Below are 15972 nucleotides of genomic sequence, written 5' to 3'. Positions count from 1 at the left end.
CTAGAATAATCTGAAAGCGGAATGTTCAGAGGCTCATCTGCACTCGAGCCCTCTTTTGAAAGTCGTGTTAAAATTTTCATCCGAAGCTTTTCCTAAAATTAATTCGAGACAAATTATTTGAAGAATTTTGTTTTCATACAGTAAGCGACACCAACGTGTGAAGAAGATTCTTCATGCTCATTATAAAGAAGAAAGCATGCAAATTAAATAATTTAAAAGAGTGCAATATTTCATCAGGTACAGACTTTTTTTGATTTTTTATTCGGTCATAAATCATTTAAATATTTTAAATTTGCACATTATTGCAATTTTACACACGTAAATCATAAAAATCATCAATAGGGCAATTGCAATGAAAATGTCACAAGTCTAGTTGTTGAAATACTTAAGACCTGTGCCATTTTCATCACAATTCCTCAAAAAATACATTTAATATTCTTCTCTACAAATAAAATTTGAACTAAACGAACCGTCACATCTCAAGCATCTGTAAATATCATTTCTGTGATCTATTTTACGTATCATTTGGTTTATATCATGTGAATGTTATAAGTCACAAAAGTATCTATGCTTAATGTGAAACGGTCTGTAATTGATTTAAACTAAAAAGGAACACATTTTGCAAATTATCATTTACAATCAGCATCGTTGCTTCTGTTTTTTGTGAGTAGAGGGGGTGCCTTGTGGAGATTCTGTCCGATTTTTTAATTATACAAGGTATAAGCCAAAGCTCGAAGTCGACACGGATTTTGTATGAGAGAGTCTACTTGAGTCGACCAAATTTCATACAAACATCGAGTCAATTTCGAGCTTCCAATCAAAATTCTGACGAAAATCACCCCAAAGGACCCCTTCATTTTACTAATAATCTACAAACACTTAGTATAAACAAGAAAATAATAATTAAAATCAACAGAGGAGCAACATCTTGCACTAATTAGCGACGAAACTAAGAGGAACGTAAAACTTTTTGCGGAAGTATATGCAAAAATTTTAGTTTCTCAATTTTCATCGCTACTAAAAATAATATTTTCGTAACTAAGAAAGATTGATCATTTGTGATGCTTCTTGTTATGTTTGAGAAAATCCATTCGATGACGTGCTTGAGCCTCTTGAAGGGCTGAACGATTTTGCTTGACCAGATTACTGAAGAAGAATTTTGGCAGGCCAGTACTGCCGGCCATTTCAGGCTTAAATTCTGGGTCGTTTAGCAAAACGTCCTCTTCTGGATTTTCAATCTTTTTAGGGATCTTAGGCTTCTTACGTTTCTTGACCTTTTTCTTTATTTCTACACTGCTATGAGGCATTCCGTAGTAATCTTCGGGTGTTACATGTTTTCTTATTATATTATTGATGGCAAGATTTTCTTTATCGAACTTTCTACTTTCGTAATATTCTTTCATAAATTCATCAAAAGCTGGTGGCTCTTGTGGAATCCAATCCTTTTTAGGCTCTTTCTTTGGTTTGTTCTTTTCAACTTCGGCTAAATATTCTTCAAGTTTTCCTTGCTTTTTTAATTTTTCACGCTTTTCACGTTCATGAACTCTCGCACGATGACGTAGATAAGCTTCTGTTTCATCTAATTCTCTTCCATTTCGATTCTGTATGTCATTAAGTTGCCTCAAGCAAACTGATTTATAATTTTTCTTTAGTTAATGGATTATTATTAAAATAAGAAGATATATTAATTGATTGATTGGATTTAAACGATTTTCACACATGTAACATACATGATTGATTGATTGATTGATTGATGAGTTGTTGTTTAAGCACAGTTGGTTGATAGAGAAAAAGAACAAAAATTCTTTCGCTTTTCTTATGTTTTTATGAAGATAGATCAATCTTTGTTAGTTACATAAAGAGAAGATGAAGAATTGAAGTTGAAGGACAAAATTTGTTTTTTTCTGATAATCGATTGCTAAATAAGCTAAGAAGTTTTGTGAAAGTTTGTTGTGAAAGCTTTTAGATTGACTGTGAATAGTTGGCAGGATGATCAACAGATGAAATCTGGAGTTAATTGAATTATAATTTGAACTAGTTTGTAGTTTAAGTCTCTATATTGATAGACTTTGAACACATTAATTGATGGGATTGAATGAAGTGGGCTTTTATGTAGCATCTTGTATCCCGAACAGCACCACGCGTTCACTAGGGCATCAGTACTTCACCGTATTAACGGTTAGACGCAATTTTACCCTGACAGCAATATAACGACTGATTCTGACCCCATTTTCACATGAGGTTTGTCACATTGTGCTGCTCGGGAACAATATCAACACATTAAAGCTCCTACACATCAACAAACTTTTATCAAAAGCTTACCACAACAAAAACATTCATAAAACTTATTCAAATAAATATTTCTACAGAAATTTCATCATAAAGAAATTTTTTAAATCAACATAAAATCTTGTAGAATGAGATTAAGTTTCAACCGTAATTCATTAAATGCCTTACTCCTTTTGTCCTTGCCCTCAATTCTACATCATCCTTTAGAAATATTCATTTTCAGTCATTGTATTGCATTCATATGAATCAAGTTACATAAAATCTAATCATAGCCTACATGAACATAAATCTTTTGTGTAACAAAAATGTTAGAAAATGACAACGATGTTGAACGAAGGACAAATAAACTATTCATCATGCTCATCTGGATAATTTTCATCTTCATTTTCATAATCAGACCCGAGATCGTCATCACTACCCACATTTTCTTTACGTAAATCCTCTTCTAACTCATCCCAATTGAATGTTTCTTGTAAAGATATTTTAATAATTTTTTTCATCCTTTCTATCTCATAATAATCGCGATATTCATTGCTATCATTGCTATCATTTTGATTTTCATTTATTTGTCCTTCATTCATTGCCAATTTTTCGGCTTTTCGTTTTGCTTTAAGTGCTTTTCGTGCTTTGCGTTGGTCTTTACGCATTTTCTTAATGTGTGGCATAAATGTATTTACTTTAAGTGGATTATCATCATAATAGTCCATCAATGTCTCGCAAAATGCTCGTCCCAGTTGTTCATAATCCTATATTAAAGTAAATAAGAACATAATGTTAATAAAAATATATAAAAATAAATTTATTGTTGTTTATCGTACCATAGTTGAGAAATGAGTTCCAGCTCTCGATCCCATTGTACTACCAGCAAACGATGCTTCTAATGTGTAACTGTTTGTCACGCCTAGTACCCATACAACAATTCTACCAGTTCCTTCCTTGTTCTTTTGAACACGAAATTTACAATTTTCAAATGAAAATTTATCAGCGACATTTTTATGTAACATGAGCGGAAAGACTTGCTCTAAAAGACGTCTATCAGGATGACGTTTCATGTTCTCGCAGCCGTAGATGAAAATATTATGTTTCCTTGAGTGAGCATGCATATCACAATATAAAGCGACACCACAATCCTCCATCAGTCTGATGAAGATTTTTATTTTATTTTTATTTTGGCGTGAGTTAGTCAAGACGATTCAGATAAGAGGAAGAAAAAAAAGATGAGAAGGAAAAAAAAATAACATTAAAAATTAATTGAAATGAGATGCTAGTCTCGTGTATTTGTGTGTGGGTGACCCTTTGCGGATGTGATCCTTATCATTCGCTCTTAATGGTTATAATTATTTTTTATAAAATGTAATTTCCTTAAAAGGTTACTTTTGATATGCGTGACGGATAAGAATAAAATAATTGAGATATTTTAATGAGGATAATTTTTTGATGCAAGCACGTAAATGATGGATTAAGAGGAATTATGTAGAAATTGCTTAGTTAGGAAGGCTCTCGTTTGTCTGTTCTTAAATAGATTTGATCCAATAATTTGAACTTTAGAGAATAAACATTATATTGAGACAAGAAAAGCTCCAAAATGCACAAGTCTGTTAATCGATCGACTTGCTGACGTGATTCTGACAGTGTACCGAATTGAAACGGATTTGTACTATTCGGTGGCCTTTTTGAACCCCTAAAAAATCTTAAATTCCTATACATTCTCAACAAAATTCCAACAAATCCAATTTCATGTCTAATTTCAATTTAAAACATATCTGGCCCTAAAATATTCTAAACTCAAAATTCCGCATATGCGAACCTTTCAAAAAATATCTTTTATTAATGAAAATGCGACATTCTCGAAATAAAAATAAAGATTGTCACGCAATTTGCGTTGAATTTTCAATATCATTTTGAATTTTACATTAGATTTCCTAACATTCATACCCAATTCATACATATATTCGTATGCTGTATTATGGAAATAGAGAAGGTATTTCTTATACATTTATTCATCCTTTTCAACATCTGTCAACATAAGATGAATTCAAATAATTCAATTTTTGTGTATAACAAATGAGAGTATCAAATTGATTTGGCACATCCTTTTGTGCGAACAAGGAGATATTCGACCTTTTTTTACTTGATAAATGTACGGCTGATATCTTGAGGGCTTCAAATTTAATTCACTTAAAAGTAAAAGTTAAGAAAATGAAATATTTCATACCTTTTAATCATAGCCTTTGTATTCCAAATGGACGGATACGTTTCTCTTATCACGGTACGATATTGTCGATTTAAATCACGGCCTGTTAATGAGCTTCTCGTATTACCAACAATAACACCATCCGGATTAAGCATTGGTACGAGTTTAAATATAAATTTATGACGTAATTTTTTAGCCACATATGAATCTCCTGTTATAAAGTCCATAAAACCTTTCATCATCCATGAACTTGGCGTTTCGCCTGGATGTACTCGTGCTGTTATAACAATTGCCTTCTTTTTCTGGATTTAGAAATTAAAAGAGTTAGGTAGAAAGTTATTAAAAGTTGATGATTATTGTATATCGTTAAGGAAGCTTTGGAACTTTCAATTGGTCACTGATTGAGCATAATCATCTAATAAAACTTCAGCATTCGACTACAATTCACTTTGAATTGTTCATCATGTATAAAATCACATCGCATTGAACTACAATTTACTAATATCCCATAGATAAAACCTCAATCCAGACCACAAAGCTTCACTATCTTGACTATCCATAAATTTATAAAAAAAACTGTTTTCGACATACCTTTTGCATCTCCTCTTCAGGCGTACTCGGTGCCGTAACAGTCAAATAATAAACATTATTTCCTGCTAACGAACGACATAACAATCTCAATTTACAAAATTTAGATTTTATCGGATGACGCTGAATATTCATAAGATAATCTTGTAAATCAGAATATGTATAAGGATAGCTATGTGCAAAATAGACAGTATCATTGTCATGTTGAAATTCAATATTAAATGTTAAAGTGAATGAGCAAATATTTCCATTGTCTTCATCATCAAAATCATCGATGAGCACTTGATGATAGTTTCTGGTGCTGTAAATGTTATTATCTTCGTTACGAAAATATGCAATATTCTCTCCACATCGTCTCCATCCGATATTATTATTTGTGGCATCTGTTGTTGAGTACATCAGTGGACGCATTCCTTCCTTATATAAACTATCAGGCTTTGTTAAATTGACTATAGAAAAACTGTAGATGTGAAAAAAGAATAAATGAATGAGAAGACAATGTACAGAGATGGGATGTATTGATAAAAGTTTAGATCAATCTATAGATCTCCAACTATTGCGTGATTGAATTCCTTCTTTTTTCACTCCTTCTTCATCATTTCAAAGCTTTGTACATGTATATACACATACGCTGTTTCAACATTATTACAATAAAAGCGATTGAAAGTGTCCTCATGCGGAAAATCGGGTTTTATTGTTTGAAAGAGGTTAGATGTATTGTGGAAAAAATAACAGAATGAAATAAAAGCTTTTCGAACGCAATTTTCACTTAATGGAAAAGAAATTCTTTTGTGGCTTTTTGACGGGATTTAAAAAATTCTTTATTGATAAAGTTTTCTTTGAATTTGAAAATTTGGGGGAAGTAAATGTTAGTAAGCAAAGTAAGTTAACATTCCCATCCCTACATCTAAAATAGTGAGAGGGAAGGACACTTCAGGAACTACAGCAAAGCTCATATAAAGTCATGGGAATTGGGACACCAAACAGCTTCCATATTTTCCACAACACCTATTAAATTGAACTTTTTTTACTAAAAATCATGACAATAATTCTCAGAAGAATCCCACCTCAACCATCCCCCCAACAAAAAACATATTCACTCTCATTTCTGATTTATCGATTTTCCTCTTAATGACACAAACTGTCAAAATAAAAAACTCGAAATTGTCCATTAAGTGTTTACTTTTTCCAGTTCATTGAACGAAAGAAATCAATTTTTTATGACTTTTTCACACTCGAGTGAGAATTTTTCCTTCAGGTTATTTAAACGAAATGGAATAATGAAGAAGGAAGAAAGAAAGATTCATTTTTTGGGGCAGCAAAAAAATTGCGTTGTCAACAAAATTTTACTTCCCTCTCGATGATATTTACATGGTTTAACACATAACGACAGAATAAAAAAGGTAGAATAATACTCACCGATAGGTCATTTTAGCTCTCGTATTCTTCACACGAAAATAGAACCATTGAGTATGACGATTAGTGTACATGTCGGGTCGTAAGTACAACTCGTAGTAATTGTTTGTAACCTTTACGACTCTCGCCAGATTTCCTGATTCAAATCGTGACTCAAATATCAAATCATCCTGATCAAGTGCATACGGCTGAGCTGGTAGAAGATATTTTGATCCACCGACACTACTTCGACTAAACTGTGGCATGTTATTACACCAACATGGTTTTACATCCGAATCATAATCATATTTTTTATCCAATTCAGGCATTGATGTACGAAAAGAATCAAAATGATTTTTTTGTCTTATAATATCATGATGCTCAAGAAAAATATCAAATCTATTAAAATCCATATCAATTTTATCACTACAAAAGAGACAATCTTGTATTCGCTTTTCTTTCTCAATACCGTAAAAATAATCATTTTTATTTAGTTCACGACCAACAACCATATTACGTTCACGTATTTCCTCGTCGGCATAGTCACCCCAGAATTCAAAATCATTTTGTATTTTAACCATTCTGATATAGTCCTCATTGCGACCATATGTTCGTATATAATCATGACGTCTATTTAGCTTTTTCTGTGAATATATATATATATATTTTTATATTGTTTCAATTTTATATTGAGATACATTTTATATTATTTGCAGAGGCTATTTGCTTCATGTAAATAACAAAAAAAAAAATAAATGTTAAATGTTTGTTAGTAAACACGAACAGAAAATGCTGAAGCGTTTGTTGAATTTTTCGCTGTTAATTTAGTTGCATGGAGGGAAATTTAAACTTAAAGCTGAGGAACAAATGTTAAAGATGCTTAATATATAACATTAGTCTTTGTAGTTCGTATAGCTTTAAGTTATAGCTGAGTTGTAACTCAGAGTTAACCAGGCTGGTGTGATTATGGCTTGATGGCGGATGTTGTTTAACCAAATCGAAGTGTCTCCGACCTGAGACCGGATTTTGGACTGATAAACCGGCTTAAACGTTTGACAATTCAGCAATCCTTTTAAATTCCAGATGAAACATTAATATGTCACCCAGAAAGTACTCTAGAGACTTCAAATCTCTGATTCATTTATGTTTTTAATCCTATTACTTTTATTCCTCACAATCAAAAGACTTAATCCCTTTCAATTTCTCTATATCACGTTAATCATTACAACCACAAAAGCTTGGATTTCTTCTGAAATAAAATAAAGTAATTTCGTATCCCTTAATTACTCTCAATCTTCTTAAATGAGCGCTCGTTCATTCGAATTAAATCCTCCGACATTTTCATAATCATTGAATTTTCCGCTTTTTATAAATTCTTGTGAATCTCTACAGCAGAAAAAGGCAAGCTTGTTCTTTTTTTTCAATGCTTTATTTTACTTTCTGCAATTGAAAAAAAAATTCTCATTTTTCCATGCACATGAACATTTTTAAAAGAAGTCTACACATGACATCGACCATCTTTTTCTTACGCCTCGTGTGGATTTATTTCCATTGAATTGTTTCATTCTTAGCTATTTTCTCAATTACTCTTGGCAAATGCTGAAGGAAAAAGGCAGTGAAATTGAAAAATGGTATAACACTATCGAGAAATTTTTCTTTCTTTTGTTCTGCATGCTGTGCTTTTAGTTTTGGTTCAGAGAGATTATTTGAAGAATTTTTGTACATAAAAAAGGATTTGCTAAAGGGTCGATTTACAGATTCTTACTAATGGCCATTTTCAATCTGAATAATTCTTTTTGCATATTTGAACATTTTTCTGATTTGGGGACAAAGATTTGTATTGAATTAACCCAAATTAGAAAAAAACAGTCAAAAAAGCCCCTACATTTCACTCAAATTTTACAAAAGTTTGTCCGATTTCAAACTTTGTCAGAATTAAGTCAGTTACAGTCCCTTGAACAAGGATTTAAAACGCCCCTACATCCATATTACACATCAAAATTGATACTAATTGCTCTGCCAAATTCCGATAAAGAAGTTATACAAAGCAAGGCTGCTTGCAGGTCAAAATATTTTATTCTTCCAAAAACTTTTTTATTGTCATGTTATATATCAAACCAGATCTACTTTTTCTCAGAATTTCAAAGAAATAAACGTCCAGATCAGCGTTTAGGACTTATGGCAGTTCCAGTTTTAGTCCCGTAAATATATGAAAAGTTTCTTAACTTGCCCATACATGTTATATGTCTAAACATATCTATTTTCATCAAAATTAATTAATTTGGTAAAAAATCTTAATTTTGATCTTTTTTAAATCATTTATGGTATTTAAAAAATCGTTAAGCGATTTTTCTAATTGAAATTTGAATAATTTGAAAAAATATTTAATTTTTTCCCCCAAATTTTAAATCTCAAAAATCTCAATAACCATTGAAAATTCTGAACATTTTTAAAAAATTGTTTTTATATTGTTTTAAATGTCCGATAAAATTTTTAAAATTTACTTACTTGCTGTAATTTAAGTTTAGGTATTTTGATAGAAAATATCAAATTATTTGAAATTTTCTAAAGGCTAATAAGAAGAAATTTCAATTGTTATTGAGATTTTTGAGATTTAAAATTTGGGGAAAAAATTAAATTTTTTTTCAAATTATCCAAATTTCAATTAGAAAAATCGCTTAACGATTTTTTAAATACCATAAATGATTTAAAAAAGATCAAAATTAAGATTTTTTACCAAATTCGTTAATTTTGATGAAAATAGATATGTTTAGACATATAACATGTATGGGCAAGTTAAGAAACTTTTCATATATTCAGGTACGGGACTAAAACTGGAACTGCCATAAGTCCTAAACGCTGATCTGGACGTAAAAAATTATTTCAAATTTGAAATTCTGAGAAAAAGTAGATCTGGTTTGATATATAACATGACAATAAAAAAGTTTTTGGAAGAATAAAATATTTTGACCTGCAAGCAGCCTGGTCGGGAACTTTGAGTAGCCATAATTTCTGTCTGAGACATCGGTTCCTCAAACTGTTTGCAGGACGTAAATGGACGCAATTAGTAGATCAATTTTGATGTGTAATATGTTGAATAAAGTTGATTTTAGGAGGGGATGCCGTTTTAAATCCTGAAGTACGACGGCATAAATCACCAAAACTTCAACATGCTATATCCAGGAACTGGAAGTAGGACGAAAATATTTTTTTGTTGGACGCAAATGGACACAATATGGACTTAATTCTGACAAAGTTTCAGACCAATCGGACACTTCATGCCGTGGTACTTCAGTCACACGAAATACAAAGCAAAGAAAAAATAAAAATAAAGTAAATTTCCTTTGTAAAAGAATCCCTCAGAGCATCGAGTTGAAAAGCTTTATAACTTTCCCAAAAGTAATCTCTGTGATGAAAAGGAACTTTTTTCGAAAGCCCTTTTGTTGGATGAATTAAGTTGAAGGGTTTAGTTGAGTGGTGAGCAACTTATGTGCAGCGGCACGCAAGTTTGTAAGTCAAAATTCGAGTTTTTGGAAATTTTTCGAAATTTGAGGATTTTTAAAAACTTGAGGCTTACTTGCAAGATGTCCCGCAAAAAATCAAATATTGTCCACCTCTGGCTTAGTCAAAAGGAAGATATTTGAGCTCTTTTAGTTAAATATTGTCAATATTCCTAAGGAAAATTAAGTTGAAATTACACTTTATGTGCAGATAATAGCTACTCAAACTTTAATGCATCAACACTTTCATAATTTGTTTATCAAATTTCGACAGAAAAGTTGAACACAAATTTCAAAAACAGAAAAGGACTCAAAAAGTCATGAAAACTCTTCCTATGTAGCATTATATTCTTCTTCATATTCCATACATATTTATTTAAGGCATACAGAAAGTATTATAGTCAATTTATGTCTATTTGCAGAACAATTTTTGTGAAAAAATATGAAATAATTTTTAATTAAATGTCGAAAGAATTTCCTCACATGTGAGTGATGTGAGGGAAAAAGCTGAAATAATTTCTTCATGAAAAAGGTAAATTTAAAGAGAAAAATTATTCAACATTTGCTGAAATTTGGAATTGTTTGCTAGAAAAATTTGTGAAGGCAGAAGAAGATGCTTACATGCTCAACATGTAATCCGATTATCGTATCTACTCTCGTCTTTTAAATTATTTATTGTTTATTCAGTGATGATTTTGGGAAAATACCTGTGAATTGCTTTAAATTGGAAGAGATTTGGGTGGATTTTTTTGTGTTTTGAAAAGACATGGGTTGGATTTGAAAGTCAATTTGAGTGATCTTTAGTAGCGTGGATTGATTTTTGAAGGATTCTGTGTGGTTTTTAGTTTAAAATATTTCGATTCCTCAAGCAGCACATGACAGAAAAAATATGGGTCAAAATCCGTCGCTATGGTGTTGTCAGAACAACTTTGCGTCTTATTCTTAATACGGCAACACAGCAGTACTCTCGAGACCGTGTTGTGCTGTTCAAGAACTTAAATTCAGCATATTTGAATTCACCTTTTTACTTAAAGTAGTAAATAACTTTAGACCATTAAAACAGTAGTTCAATCTGACAACCAATTACCCCCACTCATCCATAAAACGTGCTTGCAACTCTTCCCTCCGGAGGTAAAATTCACACAAGCATAACCACCCAACCCTCATGAAGTCTCATAAAATTCACCTCATTCGGAAAAAATTCTGTTAATTAAATTCCTCAACTCTCAACTTTTTTGCATATGTTAATTAAATTCATTTACAAATTGTCAGGTATTTCAATTAAAATTTCTCATATCTACAAAATCAATTAAAATATTGAAGAAAAAGTCTTTTTTGCATTTCCATTTTAATAATATTAATAATTTCTCTCTTGTATAATTTATTGACTAAAAATGCAAATGTCTTCAAAATTCTCTGCTTAATATATCATGTAGTCTGTTAGTGTCTTACTTTCTTGTCTTATAGCAAATCCAATAATGAGAAAATCTTCCTCAGGTGCATTTCCACTTTTTTATTATTTTCAAATTCCTCGTCTTTCTCACAATTAATTAAAAATTGAAAGCAAACGATATAAATTTTCTAACTGCTGCTTTTGTGACATCCTAATCGCACTTTATCTACGGTCTTTTTATTATTATTATGTGTATTTTTATCTTGGCACACAGATGAGCTAAAGGATAATTAATTAATTTAATTGGGATTGAAATTAAATTTATTTATTATAGTAAGGGGGATTCTGTGGTTGCTGTTTGAGATGCTGTTGCTTTAATATGAACTTCTCATCGTGTATGGATAGTAAAATAATGTGTATGGGTAGCAGAAAAAAAAAATAATAGAATTACATTGTAAAAAGTTATAGTATGAGATGCATAAAATAAGTGAACAGAAGTTTTCAATTTAAAAGGGATATCCATGTAGCTCCAGAAGAATGGATCGTTAAAATTGTAATAAATTTAAAGGGGAGAAAAAAATTGTTTTTCGTGTGCTGTCGTAGAACTTACTTGGGTGAAAATGCAATTCAGATCTTGTACAAAAGATAAAAAGTTTCATCAGAATCACCAGAAAGGAAAGATTTTAAATTTGTAGATTTGTGTAAAAAATTACTCAGGCAGAAAAATGAATTTTTGTAGGAGTTTTCTTAATGTTTTGCTGTAAATCTCGTTAAAATTTATTTAAGCTGACATTCTAATTTAGACCCGAATTTAAGATAAGTGTACGACATAGATTAGACAATTTATCGCTAGCTAAGCACTTATTCTTTGCGAAATTATCTCAATTATTGCTAAAATTACTGAATAGTGAAGTAGCTTGGATTATTTGATGTTAATCCTGCTCATCAACAGACATTTAATAATGTTTTACTCTACTAGATTCATATTTATTAATTTACATCATTATCACCCAGAAACGATTCCTAATTAACCTCAAAAACATCCTTTCCTCAATTTCACATCCAAACATGTCTCATTAATTGTTTAAAAAATTATTTTAACCACAATTATCAAAATTGATTGTGAATAATTGCATGCAATTTAGTAAATGTGTTAATATAACATGCCCATTATGATAATTATTTGTAGGCATATCCCATTATTTGTGTATTCAACATGCTTTTAAGCTTTGTGTACATTAATTCACAAAATATTGTAAAACATGAAAAGTCAAAACACAAATTGACGTCATTTTTATGTTGTTTGATGGTATTTAATGGAAATTGATAATGAATTTTCCGAACAATGGACAGTTAATTAGTGCCGAAAGCTCTCATATTCAAAAATTGAGTCGTATTTTTAGGATATAATTTTTATAGCTCAGCATTAAAGTTATTGAATGCTATAAAAATCGATTTTTTTTTTGTTCTGTTTTGATCATTTTATTTTATTTCATGCTGTATTAAATTATTGATTGCCCGAACAAATGTGTATATACTATATAAGTATTTCAAGTCAAAGCATGAGACGGAAAAGCATATTGTATCAAAAAATAAGAAAAAATTTAAGAAATAGGATCAAAATAAATAAACAGAAAAATTAAAGGATATTGATTTATATCAATAAAGAAAGCTGCTGACTATACAAGCTCATTTATTTCCTTTTCTGTACACAGTATTATGTTAGATCTACTGCTGCGAGATGGATGTGGATATTAATTTGAGTACACACTGACATTTTTTTTTCTTACTTAGAGTCCAATGAATAGAAATGATGACGTGAAATGAGGACGGTAGACTATTTAGAGCGCATTTTTGGTTACAATCATGTGACTTAACATTAAATTAAAGCTTGAACACGATGTCATGACAATTTTCTGAATCTTTAGTATTTTATCCTTAAAAAGGATTCCTTCCAGCATATTTGACACAAATTTAATTTCATCAAAAAACCTCACTAGTCAAACAGACAAAATGAAAGCTCGTCAACCTTCTAAAACCATAAATAAGCCCCCCAGAAAGACATAAATTTGTTGATGTGGCAAAAAAAATGTCAGAAAAGAAAGGTTCTTCGCTCATTTCTATTTTTCCTCCTTTTGTTTTGTTTCATTTCTTTATCATTGAAATAAAAAGCAATTTCTTGCCAATGAACTTGAATGCCTATCAACTTTATTGTTTGCTTTTAGTGATGGCATGAAAATGAAGGCGATGAAAATAATGATCGCTACGTTCGTATTTCCCGTTAGAATGAAAATGAGAAATGAAAGTGAAATTTTTTTGTAGTAAAAACTGTGAATCGGAATCAATTAAAATGTCCTTATGGGATGCTTTCTGTAAATGTACATACATTTTAATTAAACTGTCTAAATGCTGATTCACTATTCGTTTCTTTTTTGTGTAAAAATGTGGAAGCTTCTGCAAGAATTATAAAAAAAAAATATTAAAACGGAGGGAAAAAGGAAGGAAGGAAAAAGAAAATGAAAATGATGAGATCGCAAGACGTCAGTCGACTTATGAGGCGAAACATGAACAAAAAATGCCTCGCAAACAGCTTCAAACCCCTCTTCATATTTCCATTCTGTTTTACTGATGCTTCCAAAGCGAAACCATAAAAAAGTCTGGTTTATTTCGAGCTTGTTGTAAAAAAATTGTGCGAAGAAATATTTCTCATCTAAATTACGCTTTTTAATCGAATTAGAATATTTTTCGTTGCTAATGAGGCATTGAGAGCAAAGTGGATTGGAAAATAAAAATTAGGGATTTTTAAAATTTGTTTAAAAACTTCCTTTTTAACCAGACATTCCACAATTTCCGTTTATAATTTATTCACAAAAATTTCTCTCCTTATGTTTTAAAATTCGTCCTTTTTTTACCTCAACATAAGTCTCCTTCTCAGAAATTTTTATTTTCCTATCTAAATTACTTTTCATTATAAAAATAATAAAATTTCAAATTAGTAATTTCTTCTTGTATCTAATTGAATTTTTTCTCTTATTAAAATGAAGATTCTTTCCCCTTTTTTCTACGAATATTTGTTAACAGCGGAGGAAAAATGCTACATTTTGGAGAGCTACCCTTAAAAAATATTCTTAGATTCAATCTTTTTTCCGCTCTTCATCTGGTTGTCGGAGAGAAGAAAAAAGTTTAATTTTTCGTTGTTTAGAAAATTAGCATCATTGTTTAGCTGACACTGTTGTTGGTAGAGTCTTAATTTCTTAATTTTCTTTAGATAAAGTTTAAACAAGAATTTTTTTATCCGTTTTTTATTAACTTTGTGGAAAATTAGGAACAAATCTTTATTTTGTGTATTTTTTTTATCCTTGAAATTTATATTTTAATATTTTTGTTCATTATCTTGTTCAAATTTTACTCTGTTAAAAGCAATTCTTGAAACAAAGCCCAAAATCATGAAATTTCAGCCTTGATATCCTCACAACTTCCAAATAATAATAAACTCTTTAATAACTACGTAAAAATAATCACAAAACTTTAACACTTTTAACTAATTTTCATTAAATTAGTCAACATTATCTCCATCTTTACAACATTAACCAGCAATTTTCAGCAAAAAATCCACGCCATGTCCTAAATACAACCATAAAATCCATTAAATAACAAATATTTACCCTCCAAGCACTATAAGCATCGACAGCATACGCTAAACTTTCAACTTAATTGTTTATAATCTTTCAAAATATCCCTAAGGGACATGGAAAGCGAGAAAAAATTTTATGGAAAAGTTTGAAAGAAAATGACGAGCATAAAAAAAAATCTTTTATGGATGAAACGTGATATGAAAGTTTTTATAGAGAAAGGAAGAACTTGTTTGAAAATTAAAAAATCTAGCTGATGAGGTCATTAAACGGGAAAATATGGGGATGAAAATTGTGAGAAAATTGTTGATTTTCTGAGTTTTAAAGCGTTGATAGTGTTGACTTTATGTTACATGCACGGATGGAGCATTTTTAGGTGATCTAGCACAGTGGTGGGCAACCTGTGTGTATTGAATATAGAACCCACGTTCTAAAAATTTTTCGGTCGCATGTTCCTATTACTGAGCTTTTGGGGGCGTTCTTCGACTATATGACAAAGTGTTATATGTAAATTATACATCTTCGGAATTCTCCTTATTACTGCACTCCCAATAATATACTGTAGGTTGGAACCCCATTCCAATACTTTTTAATATTAATTTAAAGTTGACTAAGATATCGAATTCCATTTCAACTACCTTTAAGGCCACAAATTAGTCTAATTTGTTGAAAACGGGTAAACACAAATATTAAATTAATAAATCATTCAATCTCACTAATTGAAAAAATCTGAAAATATTTCACAAAAATTCATATCGTCAAACCAAAACATTTAAATTACAAAATTCAGAGTCAAACTCTTCACAACTCACTCTTCAAATAACAGAAAAAAAATCCTCAATTTACTTTGCCATTCACAAATATTTAAAATATCAAAGAGCAGCTCATAAAAATTATTGACAAAAAATATTATTCATGCTCATTGAAGACTCACTCAACCGAGATGGAGGAAAAATATTATTCAAACAAGAAAAGTCTTCA

At 30.5% G+C, this 15972-nt stretch overlaps 2 protein-coding genes across 2 annotated transcripts in view; one reads left to right on the top strand and one right to left on the bottom strand.

The window, feature by feature from the left end:
• Nadsyn (NAD synthetase) overlaps positions 1 to 15972 on the top strand; it is an 87265-nt gene that overhangs the window by 2159 nt on the left and 69134 nt on the right. The gene's annotated exons all lie outside the window — the stretch shown is intronic.
• Nna1 (Nna1 carboxypeptidase) overlaps positions 1 to 15972 on the bottom strand; it is a 53750-nt gene that overhangs the window by 1936 nt on the left and 35842 nt on the right. The window contains exons 6-11 of the mRNA XM_070650721.1: positions 6491 to 7110; positions 5075 to 5531; positions 4505 to 4785; positions 3108 to 3429; positions 2967 to 3035; positions 1 to 92 (exon numbers count right to left, since the gene is read on the bottom strand). Of these exons, the coding sequence (XP_070506822.1) occupies positions 1 to 92; positions 2967 to 3035; positions 3108 to 3429; positions 4505 to 4785; positions 5075 to 5531; positions 6491 to 7110 (1841 nt within the window). The remainder of the gene's footprint in view (positions 93 to 2966; positions 3036 to 3107; positions 3430 to 4504; positions 4786 to 5074; positions 5532 to 6490; positions 7111 to 15972) is intronic.

This window comes from Chironomus tepperi, unplaced genomic scaffold, assembly GCF_022539635.2.
Source record: "Chironomus tepperi strain 1889 unplaced genomic scaffold, CSIRO-AGI_Ctep_v1 contig_445, whole genome shotgun sequence".
Classification (NCBI taxonomy): Eukaryota; Metazoa; Arthropoda; class Insecta; order Diptera; family Chironomidae; genus Chironomus; species Chironomus tepperi.
Note: the sequence above shows the minus strand (reverse complement) of the source record. Positions and strands in the feature narration are given on the sequence as shown.